The 23,218-nt window shown below is 46.0% G+C and overlaps 1 protein-coding gene and 1 non-coding gene across 2 annotated transcripts in view; both read left to right on the top strand.

Annotated features, from left to right (window-relative positions):
• The first annotated feature begins 2,703 nt into the window (after window positions 1–2,703).
• On the top strand, window positions 2,704–2,776 carry TRNAR-CCU. The gene has a single exon. It is a non-coding gene; the product is annotated as a tRNA-Arg (tRNA).
• Window positions 2,777–3,642: 866 nt separating this feature from the next.
• LOC103207202 (putative RNA-binding protein Luc7-like 2) overlaps window positions 3,643–23,218 on the top strand; it is a 73,705-nt gene continuing 54,129 nt past the window's right edge. The window contains exons 1-2 of the mRNA XM_042782525.1: window positions 3,643–3,780; window positions 7,157–7,277. Of these exons, the coding sequence (XP_042638459.1) occupies window positions 3,643–3,780; window positions 7,157–7,277 (259 nt within the window). The remainder of the gene's footprint in view (window positions 3,781–7,156; window positions 7,278–23,218) is intronic.

The raw sequence follows: 23,218 nt of genomic DNA, 5'->3' as shown, positions 1-23,218 counted from the left end.
TATGATATCCCTTGTTCCACGTCCTCTTCTGAATCTGGCTTGAACCTCTGGAAGTTCTCTGTCAATATACTGCTGCAAATGTTTCTGAATTATCTTCAGTAAGATCTTACTTGCGTGCGATATTAATGATATTACCAGAGGGTAAGTACATGGAAAAGCAGGAGGCCAGAGAAGTCAGAGGGCTGAGGCAGGAACCTCAGCCTCCATGAACCTGAGCCCAGAAGGAACTAGATCGTGCCTGGCAACTGATGCCAATCACTCGGAAAGCATTAGAATGGGAGATCCTGGATAGAGTGGGAGGGTTAAATGTGGAACAAAATTCAAAACCATAAAAATGACCAGAATTACCAGTCAGATAGAGACTGGTGGAATCTCTAAGACTGTGGCCCTGGGTTACCTACCCTTCGGGCCTGGAAGTGGACTTGCCTCTGTGGGTTAGCTCTCAGCCAAACATTACACAGGCCTGTGAGCTGAACACATCTACCCCAGGGAGGTGCATGCCTTTGAAGAGTCAACCTGAAAGCCTGGAAAGGCGGCATTTATACAGGGAGATAGCCAGACAGACAGGAATACATAGATAAGAAGGACACAGGGACAGGTAACCACAGGGAGGATGTAGGAGTGCTGTTTATTGTGGGGACTGTAATTTGTGCAGTGAAACAAAACGCATATGAATTGGTGAGTGTGAAATGAATCTGCTTCATAAATTTGCCCCCAAAACACAATAAAAATAGGAGGGTGTGGGGGCTTGGGCCAGGCTGGGGACGGTGGAGCTCTGGGTGTCGCTGGAGCCCCCATCACTCAGGGCCTGAGAGCAGCATAGTCCCCGTCTCCTCGCCCCCATCAGCTGTGTCCACAGTCACCAACACCTGTATAAATACAGTTTCTGGGTGGTATACGCCAACTGTGCTCAGTTACTGACCTGAGAAAGGCCTGCCAGCTGGCTTCCACACAGGCTCTTGTTGGGACATGCTGTTGAGGTGATTTGGACCCTGCTGTTTCCAAGGCCGTTACCTTTCTGAAGCTCATCGCCAGGCCTTCCTCCTGAGGTGCCTCTGGCTGGGTTTCAACCATCAACCTTTCAGTCAGCGGTCTGGCGTGTAACAATTTGCATCACCTGGGAATGCTTCTAAAGCTGACAGCCAAGAAAACTCTCTGGGACAGTTCTGTTCTGACACACATGGTGTCACCATGAGTCAGAGTCAGCGCCACAGAACTGTGCGTGAATGCGTGTATTTTTGTTTTAATGTTTTATTGTGTTTAAGATGAGCCTTTCACAGCACATGAGGGTCCCATTTCACAACTTCTGCACAGATTCTTCAGGGACATTGGCCTCTGTTTGACCAGGTGCCACCATTCTCAGTGGCTCCGTTCTGGGTGGACCCTTTCCAGTGCTCTGATTTCCCTTCTCATCTCTGCTTTAGAGCAGTTTTTGACCATCTGGTCTCCGATAGTTAATTTGACAACTGGTTTTTTTTTTTTCCGTAAGTGAGATATATATACACCAGATTTCAACAACCTTAATACAAACAAAGGAGCTCTGGTAGCGTAGTGCCTAAGGCACTTGACTGCTAACCAGAAGGCTGATGGGTCAAACCCACCAGCCACTCCTTGGAAGAAGGTTGGGCGATCTATTTCCGTAGTGATACCGCCTCGGAAACCCAAGGAGGGGTCGCTATGAGTTGGGTCCGACTCTACGGCAAACAACAACAGGGGAGTCGAAGTGTGAATCGCTTTGACCTTGCCCTACTGACAAGGGCTTACAGTATCTTAGACTTCCAGACTAAGCAGAAGTGCAGAGGGTCAATGGGACATTTTAACACAATCGGTTAAGCTTCAAGCAGAGGGGGTAATGTGAGGTGTGGAGGGAAAACACACAAAGAAGTTCAGCTTTCTGGAGCAGAGACTGAGAGAGGATGAAGAGAATTTGAAGGGAAGCGATAGGTCAGGGTCACTTAGGCGGGACTCAGAACGTCAACTAGGCAGTCTGAACTTTACCTGAGGGGTCACGGGGAGCCGCTGTGAGCAAGAAGCATAAGGTCGCAGAAACTGAGAGACGTACCTTGTCCAAGATACACAATCAGGTACAGAACGGGGAAACGAACTAAGGCCTAATTAATTTATTTCTAATGAATTTTTGATGAATAGTCCGAAACACCTCGCCGTGCCGTCTTCCACCGGACTGCGCAGTTCACAACATAAACGTTTCCAGTACGCCATCCATTCTGCGGAAACATTCTCAGCGGTTGAACCGGAAACAGAAAGTGACCGTTGTGGACGCCACCTAACGGCCGGCTGCGGCGAAGCTGAGCCTGAAATGTCGCAACACCGGAAGGGGCCCGACCGTTTCCGGCAAAAACCCGCTGGAGCAAGAGCTCACCGGCGGATCTCAGTGCGACCAGGCCAGTGTGACCGGCTCTGCGACGTCGCTGTCCCGTTTTGCGCAGGCGCTGCGGCGCAAGCAAACCCATACGCAAGCCGTGCGCGCACTCCCCCTCCGACAGGCCTCTGCGTGGTTTCTAGGGTGAGGCTCTCGGCGCAGGAGCGCGACTTCTGTTCTCTAGACTACTATTCCCAGCATGCCGCGTTTAGACGTCGGTAAGGGGTGCGGTTTCCTAGGAAAATTTACAGAACTTTTGAATTGGTGATGACGTAGTGGAGTGGAAACACTGAATACGTTTGTAGAGCGCGTCGTATGCAGCAGCCCCAGTGGCCTAATGGATAAGGCATTGGCCTCCTAAGCCAGGGATTGTGGGTTCGAGTCCCATCTGGGGTGCTCCTGCTTTTGTTTTTCATGTTAGGGAAAGAAACTTTCGTTTACCCAAACAACTGAAGTGAGATACGCTGCCTCACTTCCCTTCACGGGAGCTGTATGTGTGGTTTTACTAGCTGTTGGGCTGCAGTTTGCGAGAAGTAGCAGCCTCCATTTCCTCCCCCCGAGCCAAACGTGCTGTAAGGTTTTGGGGAAGTCGTTCAATACACTGATCTTCGTTTTCTCGTCTAGAAATCACTAATACCTCCTGGGGGTATTCCACGCTAAACGTTCGCCCGCTCCCGCTGGTCCCAACTTTCCTCCTGGCCTGTGGTCGGTAAACTAAGGGCGTCCTGACGGCTCAGTGATGAGGAGTGCTACTACCCCTCAGGGCCTTGAGCTCCAGGACGGCCGCTGCCTGGGTTGGGCAATCTACTTCCGTAGTGATATCGCCTCGGAAACCCAAGGAGGGGTCGTTGTGAGTGGGGCCGACTCCATGGCACGCAACAACAACAATCCGTAGTGCCTAAGGCATTTGACTCTAACCAGAAGGCTGGCGGTTCAAACCCACCAGCCGCTCCTCAAAAGGAAGATTGGGCAATCTACTTCTATAGTGATACTAGCTCAGAAACCCAAGGAGGGGTCGCTATGAGTCAGATCCGACTGGAGGGCATTGAGTTTTGAGTTTTTTAGCTCTTTAGGGCGCGGTTCGACGCTCGATTAACAAGCCTCCACAGGTCAGGAAGGGGGCCGTTCCACTGCTATTCGCTCGATAGGGGGAGCAGGCAGCCAGGTCCGACTGGACCATTAGGTGGCCGGGGCTGGGGGGGAGGTGGACGTGAGGAGGGGCGTAGGCGCCATCGCTCGTCAGCTTCCGAGCGGCCGGAAAAATGGCGGCCTTGGGGTCCCCGGCGCGCACGTTGCGGGGTCTGCTGCGGGAGCTACGCTACTTGAGCGCAGCCACCGGCCGACCGTATCGCGACACCGCGGCCTATCGGTACCTCTTGAAGGCTTTCCGTGCACATCGGGTACAGATGCCCCGTATCCCGGGTCGGGAGGAGAGTCTGGGTGAGCGGGGGGTCTGGGCGCAGGGTCTCAGCGCGTGCCTCCTTGAGGCCGACCCTTCCGCCGAGCGTGCGGCCCGCTGCGTAATTACCGAGGCCGGGCCGCGAATCTAGGTCGCACTGGGGCCATAGTGGCAGTTCTGCGGAGGGGCGGTGTCGCCCCCGAGGATTTCATTGGCTGGCCTTTTGCTTGCGCGGAGGGGAAAGCCGGGGAAAAGTGGAACAGAGCAAACGGAAGGGGAGGAACAGAAACGATGCCCGTGGTGGGTCGTGCACTGCTTCTAGGCTTGAATCCACAGATCTGTCCGAGTTCTCCTTGGCTTTTCCCCAAGTAGAGCTATTCTGAGAAGCAGTGTAGGGAGCAGACAAGGCAAGTGTGGTGAGAGAAGGACTAAATGGAAGCTTCTGGAGCAGGAAGCGGCTTCTGCACCACATAGTAAAATTGTGCCTTGTACAGCTGTGCTGGAAACTGCCGAGGTCTGCTACCTCACCGTACCAGACACGTTACCTTGGTCTATGACCACACAGGCTTTTTATTTAAGTAGCAGACAAATGTAAAGATAGGAGGCCATGCTTGAGGAATTCCTTTGTGAAATCCACATTCCTTACACCCCTTAGAGAAGTAGAAATTTCGTTTTTCAAAGGTGGTGACTGGGCTTAAGGCACAGTAACCCATACAATGAGTTAGCATGCAAATGGGGGTAGAACAACTAGAACTTAGGGTTATCTGGTTCCCACGTACGATTCTTACACACGTACTTGTTGTCTTTGGAGTTATGGAACTGGTTTGGAGAGTCAGCTTGGGCTTTAGGGAAGGAAACTCTGAGTGGGAAAAGGAGAACCAGCATCCTAACCACTGGACTTTTGAGAGCTATGGAAGTTAGACTGCAAAATCTTAGAACTAAGATCCTATACTTTTTTTAAAGGCTATAATGTTCAAGGACTGTGTCAGAGTTTGTGCTAAAAAATGGGTACAGAAGCTACACGTGGGTCTTGTAAGCAGCTTACTTCTCAGGACGCCTACAATGAAACAACAAATTAGGGCAGGCCTGGTATAAAGAATAGGTAGTGGAGAAAGCTCAAGAGGAAATCATTAAGCTGGGGCCTGAAGGATAAATTGGAGTCAGCATGCAAATGGAGTTGGGGTAAATGAAGGTCCATGTATGGAAGAGAGGAGAACATCTGTTAGAATGTCAGGGGCCTAGGATGTGGTATAAAGGAGATGATGATGAGGTAGGTGGAAGGCAGGGATTATCCTAAGTGTGATGGGAAGCCATCCGAAGATGATTTGTGGGTGTGTGTGTGATTTTTGGGCAGTTTACAGAGCAAACTCATTTTCCAAACAACACTTCATACATATTTTGTTTCATCACATTGATTGCAATTCTCCACAATGTAACAGCTCTCTTCCCACTTCCTGTGGTTATGTCCTAAGGTTTATAAAGAGGTGATATGATTATAGTTGTACCCCATGAAGGCCACATTAACAGCCTTGAGAGAGGCTTGTCAATGATTCTGGAATTCCTTGGAAATTACGCCTGAAATCCATGCTGCCAATTCCAGAAACACCACATTGTGGGTAGGACGCATGAGGATACAGGAAAGGTTTCCGTTTTCCTTCTGGCTAAGAGTGGAATGTGCCCACTTTTTCTAACCTTTCCTTAGGCTAAAGGGACTCTGTTAGGGTGGAGCTCCCATCTTCTTAGGGAAAAATGTTTTCAGTTCCATTTGCTCTTTTGTTCCTCTGTGATTTACTCTGTCCATTGCTGGCCCTTCTCTCCAGACTTCTCAGGCTCAGCCAAATGAAGATCAGGATGCTGCTGTCCAATACTGACATGGAACTGCAGTTTCAAATCCAGCAGAAAGTGGCTTGTACGTTAGAAATGAATGTTACCCTTTGCTGATGCTTGAGGATAGGTGTTGATCTCCAAGGTCATGTTTGATTAAATGAGATGAATTCTGCTGTTGTGCAGCTAATGAGTGATTTCATACATACTCTGCAGTTCTCAGGTTCCAACCTAGATGTTCAAATAGAGAAAGAAAGGTCAGATGAAGGAGACTGTACAGGCAGTGGTTCCCAGAGACCAATCCACACCTGCACAGGGCTTGTAAGCCACTTGAGGCTGTGCACACATTCCTTTCTCACCTTTCCTTCCAACACCTCAGAACAGAAGACAGCATACCAATTTGCTTAATCTGGAAATTGTATGCTGCAACAACCAGGTTTGGTTCCCTGGGGACATGGGTATGGACTTTGCAGCGCTGTAAGGTCATCGGAATCCAGACCTTTCGCACGGATAGGTAAATGTGAGAGCAAACAAAATGAAGTACTATGAATATACACACATTATATGTTAAAAACTTTCATTTTGTTATTGAGGACAAAGCTTTTTTTTTTCCCCCCGACAATGTAAGTTTTTAATTTTCATTTCAATGAAGGGCCTTGGCCACATTAGTCAACTTCACAAAGTCATAAAATAACGCAGCCCTTCGTTTCTTTAAAGGGGAGAAAGTTCCGTATTTTATTCCTTAGGTGGCATGAAGGAGTAGTAACCTGATGATGGTTCCCACCTCTCCTTTTACCCAGCCACTGAGCCTTTCTCGGCTTTAGTTTCTTCATTTGTAAAATGAGAGAGTCTAAACTAGATTTCTGCCAGTATTAAAACCTGGGAACACTTTATTCAGTGAAACTCCTCTTAAATAAAACTGCCTCTTTGATTAGGTGGAGGTCAACTTTTCTGTTGTTTGGTGCCATCAAGTCAGTTCCATCTCAGCACCCCTACATACAACAGAATGAAACCCTGCCCAGTCCTGTGCCGCCCTCGCAATCCTGGCTCTGCTGGAGCCCACTGTTGCAGCCACTATGTCAGTCCATCTTGAGGATCTTCCCTTTTTTTGCTGACCCTCTATTTTACTCAGCATGATATCCTTCTCCAGGGACTGGTCCATTCTGATAACATGACCAAGTACAAAATAAGTCTGGCCATTCTCTCTTCTTAGGACCACTGTGGCTGTACTTCCTCCAAGACATACTCATCTCTGGCAGTTCATAGTACATTCACTGTTCTTCACCATCAGTTCTTCTGTGGTTGTCTTTCTTCATTGTCCAGCTTTCACATGCATGAGGCTGTTGACACTGCCAGGACTCGGATCGTACAGCTTCCCCACAGTGCCCTGCATGATAAACACACACGTGTATCTGTATTTCCTCTGTGCAGTCTTTGAGCCAAGGCCCGACTACGCCGTCTTGCTCTGTGCAATATGTGTAATGGTGTAATAAAGATAATAAAGAACGAAGTGACTGGTGTGTAACAGACTCTGTGCCTTGCTACTTCTCTAGGTCACCAGTGAAAAACTGTGTAGAGCCCAACATGAGCTTCATTTTCAAGCCGCCACCTACCTGTGCCTGCTGCGCAGCGTCCGGGAACACGTGGCCCTGCATCGGGAGTTTCACGGCAAGGGCGAACGCTCAGTGGAGGAGTCTGCTGGCTTGGTGGGCCTCCACTTGCCGCGTCAGCCTGGAGGGAAGGGCTGGGAGCCATGAAAATGGAGAGACTGCTTGGATACTTTCTTCATACAAGAATTTAATCTCTGTCATTATGTACTTATGAGATTGTTTTAAAGTTTGAGGTTTTTCTCTGTGATTTTGTCGACTGGTTCTTATAAGAATTAAACTGGAAACCATCATTACTCCCAGTGAATTTGCTGAATGGCTTATGCTAGGCTGATTGGTAGTTTTGTTCTACCTTTAAAAGTCTTTTTTTTTTTTTAACTTTTTGTGATTTTGGTAAACAAGCCTGTTGTTTTAAGGAATTCAAATGGTGTAAAATAAAACCAAAATCACTGCCATCAAGTCAATTCTCACAGTGACCCCCCATTGGATTTCCACGGCAGTAAATCTTTACAGAACCACTCTACCTCAGCCCTTTTCTACTGAGTGGCTGGTGAGTTCAAACCACCAACCTTTTGGTTACCAGCCAAATGCCTTAACCACTCTGCCACCAGAGCTCCTTTCAGATGGTACAGGACTATAAAACAAAAGCCCTTTCCCTTGCCCATTTTCATTACCAGGTGGTAACCATTACCAGTAGTTTGGTTTATATCTTTCTGAGTATTTCCTCTTCATATGCAAACGTATAATTATACAGGAAATACTTTATAAACAATACATAAATGTGATATGATAGACTCCTAGCAGGAACCAATTGGCACACTCAAGGTTTTTGAGATGAGTGAATGAAAGGATGGTATACAAAGTGTGGGCTATATTACGTTCCATCAGTGAGAGGCTGAGGCTCTAACAATACCTCCTAGGCCTCACAGGAACTGGCCTTAGAGGACTGCAGCCACCACTGAACTCCACCTGCTGGACGGAGGTGGTGGTACGACATCTCCATTTACCTTCTGACGTCCTTGTCAAATTGCTCTTCCTCTTGAATTCCCTGTCCAGGCCAGTGGCTCTGCCATGTACTTAGCTGACCAAGTGAAGAACTCAGGCTTCGTTCTTAATTTCTTTCCTCACTCCACATCCATCAGTCACCACTTACGCTTCCGCAGTAACTCGAATCTCCTCCTCTGTTTTCACTGCCTTTACCTTAGCTCAAGACTGATGATCTTTTAGCTGAACTATTAAAAGCATTCCTAAATGATCCCCTTGTTTCTAATGCCTGGGTGGTATTAACAGTTCCTTTTCTGTACCTGCTTTATGGTGTTTGTCAGTTAGAATTGTAGGTATGTTTAAAACCTCTTCCCCTGGGCCACATCTCATTCATTTTTGTAGTCTCCAAATCACCACTCACAGTAACTTACACATAACATACATTCAATAAATGTTTTCAATAAATGTCAGCTCTACTTTCTTGGAAGAGTATTAATTGAACAACAGAACTATTCTCAAAACATTTCAAAACACCATCTCTTTCATCTAAGAAATTAACAAAATAATATTAAGAGATCAAACAAGCATTTATTCAACAGATCAAAAAGATAAAAATGTTTAGCATACATGTCCTGTTGTTTGCTTATTTCATGGGGATGAGTTTGTTAGTATCCTGTGAAGATTGTTTACATTTTGGTAAGAGTGAAGAAAGCAAAAGGATAAAAGGATTAGGATAGGTTGAAGTTCTGATTTCCTGTTACAATACCGCATAGACAACAATACTTTAAAAGAGATTTTTATCTAATGCTAAGAAATAATCATTACGGATTTGGAGTCTAGATGTAAATATAGGTCTTAATCCAGCTTTACACTTTTCCAGCTGTGTAATCTTGGGCAGGTCAGTTGGGCTGAGTGTGTTCCCTCTTCTGTAAAATGGGAATCTCTTCCTCACAAAGTAGTTGTGAGAAATGTGAATAATGTCTATAAAACACTAGCATAGTGCATAGTGAGTGCCCAACAAAAACAGAATCTGTTTTTATCTTTTTAGGAGCTCTGGTGGCATAGTGCCTAAGGAATGTGACTGCTAACCAGAAGCCTGGCAGTTCAAACCACCAGCCACTCATCAGAAGGAAGGTTGGGCAATCTACTTCCGTAGTGATAGCCTCGGAAACCCAAGGAGGGGTCACTGACTCGGATCCAACTCAAGGGCAGTGAGTTTGGTTTGGTTTTTTTCTTTTTACTTTACTCTCATTCCATTTTTATCATTTACCCTTCTCTAAGCCTACCCAATAAGCAGCATCATGATAGCTGGAGAAATGATTGAGGTTGTCAAAGATTTCTTATTACTTTGATCCACAATCAACACCGATAGAAGCAGCAGTCAAGACATCAGATGGCATTGCATTGGGCAAGTCTGCTGCAAAAGACCTCTTCAAAGTGCTTAAGAGCAAAGATGCCTCTTTGAAGACCAAGATGTGCCTAACCCAAGCCATGGTGTTTTCAATTGCCTCATATGCACGTGAAAGCTGGACACTGAATAAAGAAGACCAAAGAAGAGTTGATGCTTTTGAGTTGTGTTGGTAAAGAATGTTGCCAAAAGAACTAATAAGTCTGTCCTGGAAAAAGTGCAGCCGCGATGCTCCCTAGAAGCGAGAATGACCAGACTTTGTCTCACCTACTTTGGTCATCTGGTCAGAAGGGACCATTCCTTAGAGAAAGATATCATGCTTTGTAAAATGAAGGGTCAACGAAAAAGGGGAAGGCCCTCAGTGTGATGGATTGATACAATGGCTGCAACAGTGGGCTCAGGTTATAGCAAGGACTGCGAAGCTGGCACAGGACCAGGCAGTGTCTCGTTCTGTTGTACATAGGGTTTCTATGACTAGGAGCCGACTTGATGGGCCCAAACAACAACAAAGCCCACCAGGCTTCAGAAGTAAAGACAAGTTATTTCTTATTGCTTCAATAATTCACTCAGGTTATTTTCTGTCCATATACAATTAATCTGTATGTCCTATTGCATGTATAACTTCTTTTAGAAGGATCACCACAAAGCTGGTTCCTATGAGGTAGAGGTTAAAGATGTCCCAAATGTCCAACTTTTCCAAACTGCTATACCATTCCATTCTCTAACATCAACTACTCTTCCCCTGTGTGGTACTCTCCCATTGGGTTCTGTAATTCACTGCAATGTCTCACAGAATTCAAGAACCATGAAGGAAATGGCTCATGTGGTTGTGAAGGCTGGCAAGTCTCAAATTGTGGGTCAGGTGTCAGGCTGGAGGCTTCTTCTGAGTCATGTCATTGCAGGGGCTGAGGAACCCAAATCAGGTCAGACGATAGGCTGTTAGCTCACCAGGCTGCAGCAGAAGCTGGTGAGTCAGATCAGATGATAGGCTGCTGCCTTATGTTCCAGGAAGTGGAGGTGAGATGATGATGCGCCCAATGCAGTTTCCAGAGAGAGACAGAGAACTTTGCCACATCATTCACATGTATTTGATACAGAACATAACCTCAAAGAAACTCCCCTTCCTTGAGCTAGGTGGTGCACGGGTCCAAAGAGTGGTGACCACGGTAAGGGTGGAGACTTGAGGCACACCTTCTAGTAATGTGTGTGAATCAAGATACATCTCTCTCTAATCCTGCCTCATTAACATAATGGACAACTCACTCCCAAATGGGCCCATAATCACTGGCAGACGCTCATCACAAAACAAAGTAATCATATCATTATATAACTACTAAATTACACAGGTACAGCAAACATCTGAAAATCATGGCTCAGTCGAGTTGACACATAACCATTACAGGTTCCATATACCTTATTTACTTTCATTTACAACAAGCTGTCCAGGCCTCTTGATGATCCACAAGCACTTTATCTGCGTAGTTCCATCCAATCACTGTGTGAGAGTCACAGACACTATGGCTAAAGGACCATAAGTAATTCACTGTACCACACCTGTAAATAGTCGCATGACCAAGAATTAGCTAAACTCAAATGTTGGAATTGGAGTTGACTTTAGAACACAAACTGTGTAAGCAGTCTACTTTTCTGTACTGGGAAGGTACTAGAACAGGGAATCTTGAGTTTTTGGCACTGTATTCCTTATGATGCTAGTTTCTGATGTACCTTCTTTATCACATTCCTTCACTCTACTGTCTCTTTTACCATCTTCAACTTCTTCCTCTCACTGGATCCCTTCTTTAGCATTGAAATATGTTCAAAGCTCCATTCAAGAACTACTCTGTCTCTATTCTAAGTGCCTTCTCAGCTACTGCTCTTTTTCCTCTTCACAGAGTTAATGAATTATATGGAAAAAATTATACTCATTTTCTACATTTAAAAAACACATATAATATTTTATTAAGCTGTAATATGCATACAGTATACTCATTTTAAGTATACAGTTCAACGAATTTTGACATGTGTATAATCACCACCCCAGTAAAGTTATAGTACATTTCCATCACCCCAAAAGGTTCTCTTGTGCTCAGGTGCAGTGAATATTCCCCTCTCCACACCTGGTCCCAGGCAAACGCTGACCTGCTTGATGTCACCATAGACTACTTGGTGTCTTCTGGTATTTTATACAAACCACATAGTATGCATTCTTTTGACTCTGCTGCTTTTGCTCAGCATACGGATTCTGAGATCCAACCATGTGGTTGTGTATATTGCCTCCATTTTTCATCACCCTCTCATCCTCAGCTGGTAACCAATACTAACCCATCAAACCAAACCCACTGCTGTCGAGTCAATTCCAACTCACAGCAGCCCTACAGGACTGAGCAGAACTGACCCATAGGGTTTCTGAGGCTGTAATCTTTATGGAAGCAGACTGCCGTATCTTTCTCAGATAAAGTGGCTGGTGGGCTCAAACCACCAATCTTTCTGTAACAACTGAGCACTTTAACTGCTGTGCCACCAGAGCTCCTATCCTTTTTTTTTTTTTTTTCTCTTGCACCTTTTTCCTGAGCCACTGCCCTCCCTGATTGGTCTGTTTAACTCCAGTCTTGCTCTTCTTCAACCAATCCATTTTCCATTATGCACAGATCTGATCATGTACTTGCCTTACAACCCTTCAAAATAAAACTTTAACAACGGATTCCAGGATCTGGCTCTTCAGCCTCATCTCTAGTATCTCCTTGTATTCGACATACCAGCTACCCTGAATTTCTTTCAGTTCTTAAGAGCTACGGTTTGTCTTTCAACATTTGCTGTTCCTTATGCAGAGAAACCTTTTTTCCTAATTCTACCCTCCTTCCCTAGATAATTCCAGTTCCCTTTTCAAATATCAAATTTCACTTTCTTTTCCTCCTTCAACAAACATTTTTGGATGCCTCCTATGTGTGGCACAAATGGTTAAGCACTCAACTACAACAGAAGGGTTGACAGTTCGAATCCACCCAGAGGCACCTTGGGCCTATCCATCTGCTTCCGAAAGATCACAGCCTTGAACTCCATGAGTTGGAAGTGACTTGAGGACAACTAACAATACTATGTGTTACACAAGGGTTTAGGTGTTCTTCTTATCCCTTTAGTCTTAAAAAAATAAATATCTTTGAAATTCTGTTCATCTTTTCTCCTCCCCCATTCTTTTGCTCAGGATTCGTCTATAGAATTTTTGATCAAAATGTTTGGTAATGGCAGCCCAGCATCATCCAGTTCTGGTCTCATGGCAAAGGAAGCAGTTGTTCATTGTGTCTTGAATGGCTGCTTGCAAGCTTTTGAGACCCCAGGCAATATGCAAAGAACTAAAAAGTAGAACAGTAAACCATGGTGTTTCAATCAGTGGAGTTTTGTAGTAGAAGTGTCCTTTATTGTCCCACTATACATTTAGGGTGGGAAGGAAGGTTGGGCAATCTACTTCCGTAGTGATACAGCCTCGGAAACTCAAGGAGGGGTTGCTATACTCCAAGGCAGTGGGTTTGGTTTTCGGCTTATACGTTTAGGGATGTTAAGATTATGAGAAAACCGAAGAAACCAAACTCCGTGGAGTTGGACCCGACTCATAGCGACCCCTCCCTGGGTTTCAGAGACGGTATCACTACGGAAGTAGATTGCCCAGCCTTCCTTCTGAGGAGTGGCTGGTGGGTTTGAACCGCCAGCCTTCTGGTTAGCAGTCAAATGCCATAGGCATGTAAATTATTCCTGCTAATAAAAGTTCCAAGGCAAGGAATATAAAATTCTAATTAAAAAAATCACCAATGTTTCCTTTTAAAGTATCTAGAAAGTACTACGTTTCATCTTTAGGAATCACTATTTTACACACACACCCAGGGAAAAGCTCTGACAGGCATTTTCTATTTGTTCACTCTTGTTGTTATGTGCCCTCGAGTCAGACCCGACTCATAGCGAGCCCTCCTTGGGTTTCCGAGGCAGTATCACTACGGAAGTAGGATTGCCCAACCTTCCTTCCGAGGAGTGGCTGGTGGGTTTGAACCGCCAGCCTTCTGGTTAGCAGTCAAGTGCCTTAGGCAGTACTACCAGAGCTCCTATTTGCTCACTAGTCCTTGTTAATACCATCTTGATGGGGAATTAACAAATATTTCCATTACACAAGAGAGAGAACAAATTGCCGAAGGTCCCACGATTGATCTTGGAAAGTAGGCAGCAGTGAGGAAAACGGGGAGGCCATATGCCCACTTTAGGTAAGATAGCTAACCCCCAGTCGAACCGGCGGCATGGTCTCTACTTACTTCCGACGTTGGCTAAACTTCGGGCACATTAGGTTAATTTGCGTCTGGTTCGCTAGCACGACAGCCAGCAGACCCAGCCTACTCGCAATGGGAAGACCGACCAGCCCAAGCGCCTGAGGTAGACGCGGCTCCTACCCTGCGGACGAATCATGGTCTCGCGAGATCTGGGGAGGGCGCGGGCGCGGCCGCCGTGCACGCGCCTGCGAACCGTTAGGGTGGGACGCCTGCTGGGAGGGGCGGGCGGAGCCACTACAGTTGGATGCTCGTTGGTGGAGCCTCCGCGGGAAACGAGCGCGCGCGAGGTGCGTGAGCGCCCACGTCACGGCGACGGCGGCGGCGGCGAGCGGCGTCAGCACTCGGAGCGGGGGGGCTGACGGCTTGTGGCGGGTGGCGGTGCTGGCGGCGAGATCTCGCTTATCCTGTCTCGCTTCCGTCCCAGGACCCTGACCAAGCGAGGGGAACAGGGCAGCCTTCGGGGCCGCTGCTTTCCACACAACCGTCGTCGCGAGGCTCGCAGCCCGGACGCTCCCGCGCCCCTCCAGCTCGTCGTTAGCACGCCGTGAAGCGGCGACCGCCGCCGAGACAGCGTCTCGCTTCCCCACCCCTCTCCCCATTCCCCCACCCCAAGGCCCCAGTCTGCGCCCTCCCCTGCCCGGCCGCCGCTCCGCTGCCGCCATGTCGGCGCAGGCCCAGATGCGCGCGATGCTGGACCAGCTGATGGGCACGTCTCGGGACGGTAAGCCTGTGTCGGGGCCCTGGGTGGGGGAGGGGCAGCGGGGCAGGGGCAGGGGCGCACCTGGGCGTGAGTGTGTGCGGTGAGTGAGGGGCTCCAGATTGGTACCACGAGGGTCCGGCTCCCGCCCCGTCCAATCAGGGCTCGGCAGCCGGGCTTGGGGGCGGTGACCGTGCGGATTGGCGGGAATGGCTGCCAATGGGGCAAGGCGGAGCCTGGAGGGAGAGGAGAGTGCCTTCAGTGTTGACTTGGCTGCGACCCGGGATCCCACGTCTCCTGCGCAGTTGGCGGCCCAGTTCTCGCTGGTTCGGGACCTGCGGCCCGCTAACGCCTCTGCCCTGGACCTCATTCCCTAACCCAGAGCTCTGGGATGTTCCCTCGCCGTCTTCCTCCGGGGTCTCGAGCGAGCAGCGCAACCCCCCACCCCCGCCCCCCGCTTCCTGGGTCCGCAGGAATCCTCCCCTCTTAACCCCGCCCGCCCGGGAATGCAGTCCCCGGAAACAACCATTCTTGCGGGAGACTCTGACCCAAACCATGGTTTCTTGAAGTGGGTGCGTTTGGCCCCATTTTGTGAAAAGAACGCTGTGGTCTGTTTTTCTGAGACCTCCATTTTGTTAAACAGTTTTAATAGGTTTCGTTCAGTAAACATTGACAGATTTTGCACGTGTTCCCAATAGAACCATTTTGAAAATCGGGTGCCCAGTGAAGTAGAATTGAGGGAAACCCTAGATCCTTTGAGACACTTAGGTTAAAATCTGTATGGAAAACCATTAATTGTCGGATTATCTTTTGTCATAGTTTGTGAACAAAAGGATGCAATGCTGTTGCTTTCTTGATGATGTTAGTAATGTTCTCTTTGCGATTTAACTAAACCCCTGCTGATATGGGGAAGAGGTCTAGTTCAGTACTTTTGAAAGCAAAAATCTCTGCTTATTTTTATATGCTGCCTGTTCAGGCATATAGTTTCCAAGCCACTTCAGAAATGTTTTCTTGCAAGGCACACTCTTAAATTTGGATTTTAATAATCGGCCTGAGAACTGACTTGAGTGCTTTACACTAAAGCAAAATATGCGAATAGATGGGGAAAAACATCTATTCAGATCTTTTTAGCAGCACTCACTTAGATTGGCTTCTTGGTTTTAATAAAAACACACCTTAGAACTTTCCTTTGTGGAACAGAGAGGAGCAGGTGTAGCTGGCAAGCCTGTGGTGGGTCTAGAAAGGCGGGAAAGATTGGGAAGGAATGATGTTACTTGTTTAATAAACCTTTGGAAGTTAACAATAATTTAAAATAGAGCTTTTCATGTTTAGACAAGAATGGTTATTTTATAACTGCGGCATGTCTTATCGTTGCTCCCTTTCTGATACGAAGAGAATATCCTGAAGGGGCCTAATCCAGAGTTTCAGCTGACAGAATTTTACTTCATATTAAGTTACAGAAATCATTTGAGATTTACCATGATCCTTTTAATCCCTGATAGATACCATTTTTGGTGTTTTTGCTATGGATTGCATTTCCTGGTTTTACTGGAAAGATAGTTGGCTGAGTGTAACTGTCATCACCTGATGAATTTCTGAAACCGCCCATCTAGGATTGCAAAGCTGCATTAACTATATATGCGTGTGTATATCCATCGGCTCACACGCACACATATGTTCTCGTGTATGTAGTTAGCAGAGTCATGGATTTCTTAAAATCCACTCTGTTTACAAATAAATTAATATTTTTTGTGTCTGTTGGCTAGGGTTTTTTTTGTTTTTTTTTTGCCTTCAGGCTTAGAGGATTTATATATGAGCTTGTGTTTATGAATCCATTGAAATGACTGGATTTTCACTGCTATATTGGACTAGAAGTAAGAAACATACTACTTTCAAGGACAAGAATGCTTTTTTAGCTATCCCAATTCCTTTTTTTATGTATTAACGTAAGAATCAGAACATTGTTTTCTTTTTTACCGGGTATTTAATGAGTTTACGTACTTCATTCTATGATTCAGGACCTTTATATAATTAGGATTGCTCTTTTTCGCATATTGTCAACTTCAGGATATCCAGGGTTAGGGGAACTTGGATGCATCCTGAGTTACACCATGTGGTTTGAAGCCATATAACGGGAAACTTTGTATTGGACACAAGAACAGCTCACAGGGAATGCTGTGGGTGTCTGTGGCACTAAGAGGCGGAAAGGGGGTCCTGGAAGCGGGAGAAAGATAGGAAGGGAAGGTCAGAGGTGTCTAAAGCTGGTGCTGGTCTTTTTGTTTTTAAATCGCTGAAACTCGAACTTCTTGGGTATGGAGCTCGAGGTGGCAGTAACCCTCTTCACCCTTAGTGTCTTGTCTGAGGGGATCTGAAGTGGCACAGGAAGTGTCAGGGCACTGATGGGTGCTGCGAAAACTGCTGCCCTTTCTCCTCCACTGCCTCCTGCCCCTCCCAACAGCTTTTAGTTTAGTTCCTTTCAAACTCCTTGGGGCTGTGGGTCTATTTGTTGAATAGATTTTACTTTGAATTACTTAAGCCAATCACCTAGATTACCTGAACTTCACTGAAATCCTCAGCAGTTGGGATTTTGGTGGCAGGCAAGTGGAAAGGTAATTTTAGATCACTGGGCACTTTAAGGAAGGACAGAGCTGGGTGAGTGGTGGACGTGGGGGCTTTGAACGGACAACCAGAGGGCAGCATGATGGCACCGGGAGGCTGGGCAGGGGGTCGAGCAGGAGGTGGGAGAGGATTGCATAAGGGAGGTGGGAGGGCCAAAGACAAACTTTGCCTTCTCTGCAATTTTGCCTAGGGCCCTGGTGGTGGCAACCGCCTGTGTGCCACTGAAAACCGTGCCGATGCCTGGCATACTCCATAAGTGGAAGCAGGGGCCGCGTGAGTTGAAGTATTGGTCACACTGTATAAAGTCTGTACATGTGAGTCAGTGTAACTCGTGCCCAGGTACCTGGGGGTCTGACTGTATTTGGCTTTTTCTAGTAAGGCATCATGGGCTAAGGAAAAGAACACTGGGCTGAGACTCAGGAGACCTGGTGTCTAGCCCCAGCTGTACCTCTAATTGTAACCGTGGGTAAGTCACTTAACCTTTTTTGCCTCAAGTTAAATCTATCATTTGTTAAATGGGAAGACAAATACTTGCCTGTGTTATACTCAAACTGTTGAAAAATACGAACCTCTTAAGATTTTTGGAAGGGAGGAACAATAAGTAGGTATAAATGATTATGATTTTATTTCCAGTTTAAGATAAATGAAATTTTGTGACTATCCATCTGTTTTAATTGTTGGCATGACTATAGAGGGGAGAGGGATAGTAGTTTATTTTCCCTGAATACAGTCCATTTGAAAGCAGGAGCAGCACAGAAAAATTCAAGAAGCCGTTTGAGCACCGTCTGTGTGGTAGTTGGAGGGACGTCCTCACAAAGACTGTAGTCATGTTTGCTGGGTTGGATTAATTGCAAAGGTGTCCCTTAGAAATGCCCTTTACCAGTAAATGCAGTTTGGTAAAGGTAAGTCTCTGGTCATGGCCCAAGAAAGGTTTGGCAAGGTGCAAGGGCAAGGAATTTGTGTTTACAAAATTGAGGGTTTGGATTTAGATTACACCCTAAGTTTGGAAACTATAGAGAAGTTATGAAAGATTCTGAGCATTCCATTCCTCTTACTTGCTTGTAATGTTTAAACAGGAGCTGGAGACCATCTCATTTCAGAGATGATCTGACAGGCGGAATGACAGGCCAGGATGACAGTATGCCGTCAGAAACATCCAGTAGTGTGTTAGAATGTGATGTGGATGACTAGGGGATGTTTTGGTCAAGTCAAAGTTCCCGATCCTTTTAACTTTTTTATGGAATCTTTCTACACTTTGTGAGGTACTTCCTCAGTTACGAGAGTATATTGATAGAAGTTTTTAGTTTATCAACTGTACAGCAGTAGCTGATGGAATATAAGATTGAAAGGACACTTGTGCTAGATGGTGGCTCAGGAAGTCATTGACCTGTGGTGGTGTGGTTAGTGACAGCTCTAGGACATTGGTCCCTTTGGGCAAAATTAATTATTGAATCGAAGGTTGACGAAGTGTTTCCTTCAGTGGGTTTTCTTTTTTATAAACTTCTCTTCACTATAATCTGTGTTCCTTAATTTGTCCTCAGCACTGGGAGCTTTTCTCTTTGTTTTCTCTCATTACCTTCATGACCATATTCACTTCCTGGTTAATTGTAAGCCATTCTTCTGTTCCACTTGGATTGTTCATTTTAAGTGAAGGAGGCGGGGCCCTTAAGCACACGTACTTGAAAATAGTAATGGGGTATACCTTACTCCAGAGCTTATACATTCTTTTTCATTATAAGAAATTTAAATAAATAAATAAGGCTGAACATTATTAGTTCTTTGAGTTTTCATGAGTATTTGACTTTTATCAGAGCTCCAGGCATGTCCAGGACACTGAAGGCTCTCTTAGCACCTGTACAGGGAACCCCTTGAAAATATGTTTTCCTCATCTGGAACTTTGAATTCCGAATGCTATTTACAGAACGGCCCAGAAAAATGATAGGAGATGTTCTTCATTGAAAAACCAACTCGGAAACCAAAGAAAAGTAATTTTGTTCATTTTTGCCTAGGCTCTGTTTGCAACAAGTAGGCTGTCATGTGAGCATAAACGGTGGCAGGCTGCATGTTGAGGATGGTCCAACAGGGTAACAGGAATCCAAAGGAAAGTAGGTGTCATGGATCAGGAGTCAGGTTTAGTGACTGAGCTAGCAAGCCGGATCAGGTGGTTCGTGCAGGTATTGAAGCTTGGAGTTGCTGAGGGTACAGTGGTAGGATTGAGGAGATAGGCAGGTGGCTTAAAACTGGAAGTCAGTAAGTGTGGGCGAGATTAGACTCAGCCAGGCCGAAGCTCCTTAAGAATGGGATTCCAGAAAGCTGCTGGAAAGAGACCGAGTCCCCACGGCTCACGGCTGTTTCTGTGGTTCTTGAGGAGACCCCGGGAGTTGTGCCCAGTTTAAGCTGAAATCGACAAAGGTGAAGGTTAGCTCCATCTTGCTGGAGAAGGGGCCGGGAAGGGGTAAGGCAGGAGTCCTGCCAGCTTGAGCACCTACAGAGCAGTGACCATGCCTTTTTGGCTTAAGTCTTCATGTACTCGCAGCTACCAGAGTACACTTTGGAAGGCAAGACCAAAATAGATCAGTTCATCAGTTTTGTGAGGTTATTGGAGATACAGAGAAAAGCTGTTTGTAAAAATGCCAAATGCCTGACTTCATGTTTTTTGTTTTAACTAAGTTAGGACTTTGAGAAGTCAGAGCTGTTAGAAAGTGGCACATTGCTCAGTCAGCTGATAGGTGTAACAGTTGGCATTTAGCAGGGACTACTGAAAGGAAGTTCTAAAACTTTTTTTTAAAAATACTCATCAGGTCTTGACCCAGCTTTTCTGACTTAACTGTGAGCTGTGTGGAATGACGTCTGACATAATGTGACTCACTCAACCTGCAGAGTTTACCCAGCTGCCCTTGCTGAGTCTTCTGTCATGTCTCCTGAATGGATGGTAATATATCTATTTTAATAATCTGAGTCCTCAGTTTTCTGTGGACCTCTGTTTTTTCTAAAACTTTTCAGAGCTGTACTTTTCAGTTGAAGGTGTTAGATCGTTTCATCAGCTAACAACAGTGTCCGTGCATTCTTAGCTACTTGCTGCTTCCACGTTCTGCCCAGCTGTTAGGTCATAGAGTCCCTGGGGTGCTGGGCTGACCAGAAGATTGACAGCTTGAACCCCCCCAGCGGGACCTTGGAAGACAGGCAGGGTGATCTGTCTCTGAAAGGTCACAGTCATGGAAATTCTGTGGCGTGCACATGGGATTGCTACGCGTCTGAATCAGTTCAGTGGCAACCGGTACTAGGTTGCACAGTGTGGCCTTTTCAGTTCTTTGAGACTGTGCTCTTCTAGGTCAGGGGTGGGCATCCTGGCCTATTGTTCTTGTAAATAAAGTTTTATTGGTACACAGTCATGCCCATTTATGTACGTATTGTCTGTGGCTGGTTGCCATACAACAGCAGAGTTGAGTAGCTGCAACAGAGGCGTGGCTGGCCAGCCCTAAATATTTACTTAGACCCTTTTTAAAAAATCTCAGTGACCCCTATTCTAGATCAGTGATCTTCAGAGGGTGGTTTCCAGACCAGCAGCCTTACTGTCACCTGGGAACTTGTTAGAAATGCAGATTCATGGCCCCATCGGAGACCTGATAAATGAGATTTTCCAGAAGCCCTCCAAGTGACCCTGATGCACACTGGAAGCTGAGAACCACTCTTCTGGATAAATGCATCCCAATATTGGTCTCTCATACCACCTTCACTCTTTTCACACTTTCATATTTTTTTTGGGTCCGCTCACTTTGAAACAATTTAATTTTAAAATGAAAGTTTATGTTAACCATAAAAATAAACAGAATGAAAACAGAATGGTAGTAGGAAGCTCTGTCTAACCCACGCAAACACATTGTTGCCATTGAGTCCATTGCGACTCTGTGACCCTAGAGGACAGAGTAGAACCACCCTGTAGGGGTTTCCGAGGTGTAAATCTGTAGGGAAGTAGATTGCCACATCTCCTTCCCTTTGGAGTGACTGGTGGCTTTGAACAACCGACTTTTCGGTTAGCAGCCCAGTGTTGAACCACTGTTAAATTTAGGGTTCCTGTTACTAAAAATTAGAACTTGTTAGATGTGTTAAATACATGCTGGTTCCAAATGGAATCTGTTTCTTGACTTATGGTGATGAATAACTTAGTAGTATCACTCAGTGGTGGTTAAAATGTCATACTGGTGAAATCATATACCCCCTAAAATCATTTGTGGTACGAATCCCATACTTGGAAACTTCTGGTCTAGGTATTCATGTGAAAGGAAAGCTGCCTGAACCGTGGTGTACTGTATACCACAGCTCCCAAGCAGAAGTGGCTGGTCGGCAGTAGGGAGCCCTTCCAGACTTGTGGGAGGAAGTTACCCCATATAGCTAGTGTTCTTGCAGAATTCACCAGCCTGCCCCACGGTGGGAATGTGAAGAGGTGCCCAGGGAGGAAGGGGCCATGTTTCTGACTTGTGGGCAGAGCAAGGGGGTGCTTGCTGGAGAGCAGTTGAGTTCCCTGAGATTCTGGAAACTGTGTGCTTGGTGGGTTCCTGTGTTAGGATTGAGTTTGCTACATGGTATGAGGGGGAGGGCATCCCGCCCTTGGGTCTGTGTGCTGACTGGTCAGTGTGCTTTAGGGTGTAGCAGTTGTCACCAGGACTAGACTTGGCCTTTCCTTAGCGTCTCAGCTTGCTGAGTGGCTTTACTTATACTTCCTTTGTTCAGAGACGATGACAGATTTGCCCCATCATCTTTTGACTTTTAGGGCTCTCATCGTAGACCAGACTCTAGTGGGGTGTGAGTATTTACATGTGAATAGCCATCTTTGTGGTCAAGTGACCAATTCTGTGGTACTGAGTATTGGTGTTGAATTGTGAAAAAAATCGTTAAAGTACAAAGTGCAATCAGACGATCCCCTCTCTGAATAAACAAGTGTTATTTTGTATATTTTCTTCAAATTTTCACAAAAGAAATGCAGCATTGCAAATCCAGTCCCCTGTGGTCCCCTTCAGAGTATCAGTCCTTCGTCAGGGGCGGGCCTGGTGAGTTTGGTGAGTGTGCACTGTGACGGTGTTTCTGCTGCGGTGTTGAGCTCTTGTCTCCTTCAGTGGTCATCTCTCTTCTCATTTTAACTTCCTTCCTTTGTTACCAGCTTGTCTGTCTGTCCTCTGTGTTCCTTGATATTCTCAGTTCTTTTCCTTTTTCCATGGCTGGCTGGTTTTAGATTTGGGGAGGCTTTTTCCTTGTTATCCCTAACCAAGGAGAACTTTCCTGTTTTTTTTTAAAATAGGTAAATCAGCCAGTCACCTTTTCTGTAATTCTTCCCAGCTATTGCTTCAAACCCAGAGGTAGCTTTCCTTACTTCTAATTTTGTGTATAGAATATTCTAGATGCTAGGAGGCACCAGACATCCAGAATCCTGTTGTTACTGTATGAGAATGGCAGTTCTGCAAGTAAGTATCAAGATACCAATTAGCAGTCTGCAGATTTTTTTTTTTTTTTTTTTTAATTGAGATTTGGGTGGAAGTTTACAGAGCAAATTCACTTTCCATACAGCAGCTCACATACACTTTATCTCATGACATTGACCACAATTTCTCAGAGTCCAACAGTTCTTCTCCCACTTCCTCCCCATAGTTACCTCTTCCCTGTGTCCTTCTCTCCCAGGCATTCCTGCCCCCTGAGCTGTCTCCCTAGTGCATACAAAGCCCTTCTGTTCTCCCATGATTGAGCTCTCCAAGGAGTGTATCTACCTAGTATAAATGTTGAGTTCATATGCTTGTCTTTTGATTGGCTGGAAGCCACAGTTTTGGGTTTAATTACAACCTGAAGGACAGCTAGGAGCCTAGTGTCAGTGATTCCGCCAGGTTCTATCAGACCAGCAAACCTGGTCCTTTTCTTTTAATGATTTTTAGTTTTGTTCCACATTGTTTTCCCATTCTGTCCAGGATCTCCTACATAGATCCCCTTCTGAGTGGTTGACA

This window comes from Orycteropus afer, unplaced genomic scaffold (assembly GCF_000298275.1).
Source record: "Orycteropus afer afer isolate SDZICR_OR568_19922 unplaced genomic scaffold, OryAfe1.0 scaffold00358, whole genome shotgun sequence".
NCBI classification, from domain to species: domain Eukaryota; kingdom Metazoa; phylum Chordata; class Mammalia; order Tubulidentata; family Orycteropodidae; genus Orycteropus; species Orycteropus afer.
Note: the sequence above shows the minus strand (reverse complement) of the source record. Positions and strands in the feature narration are given on the sequence as shown.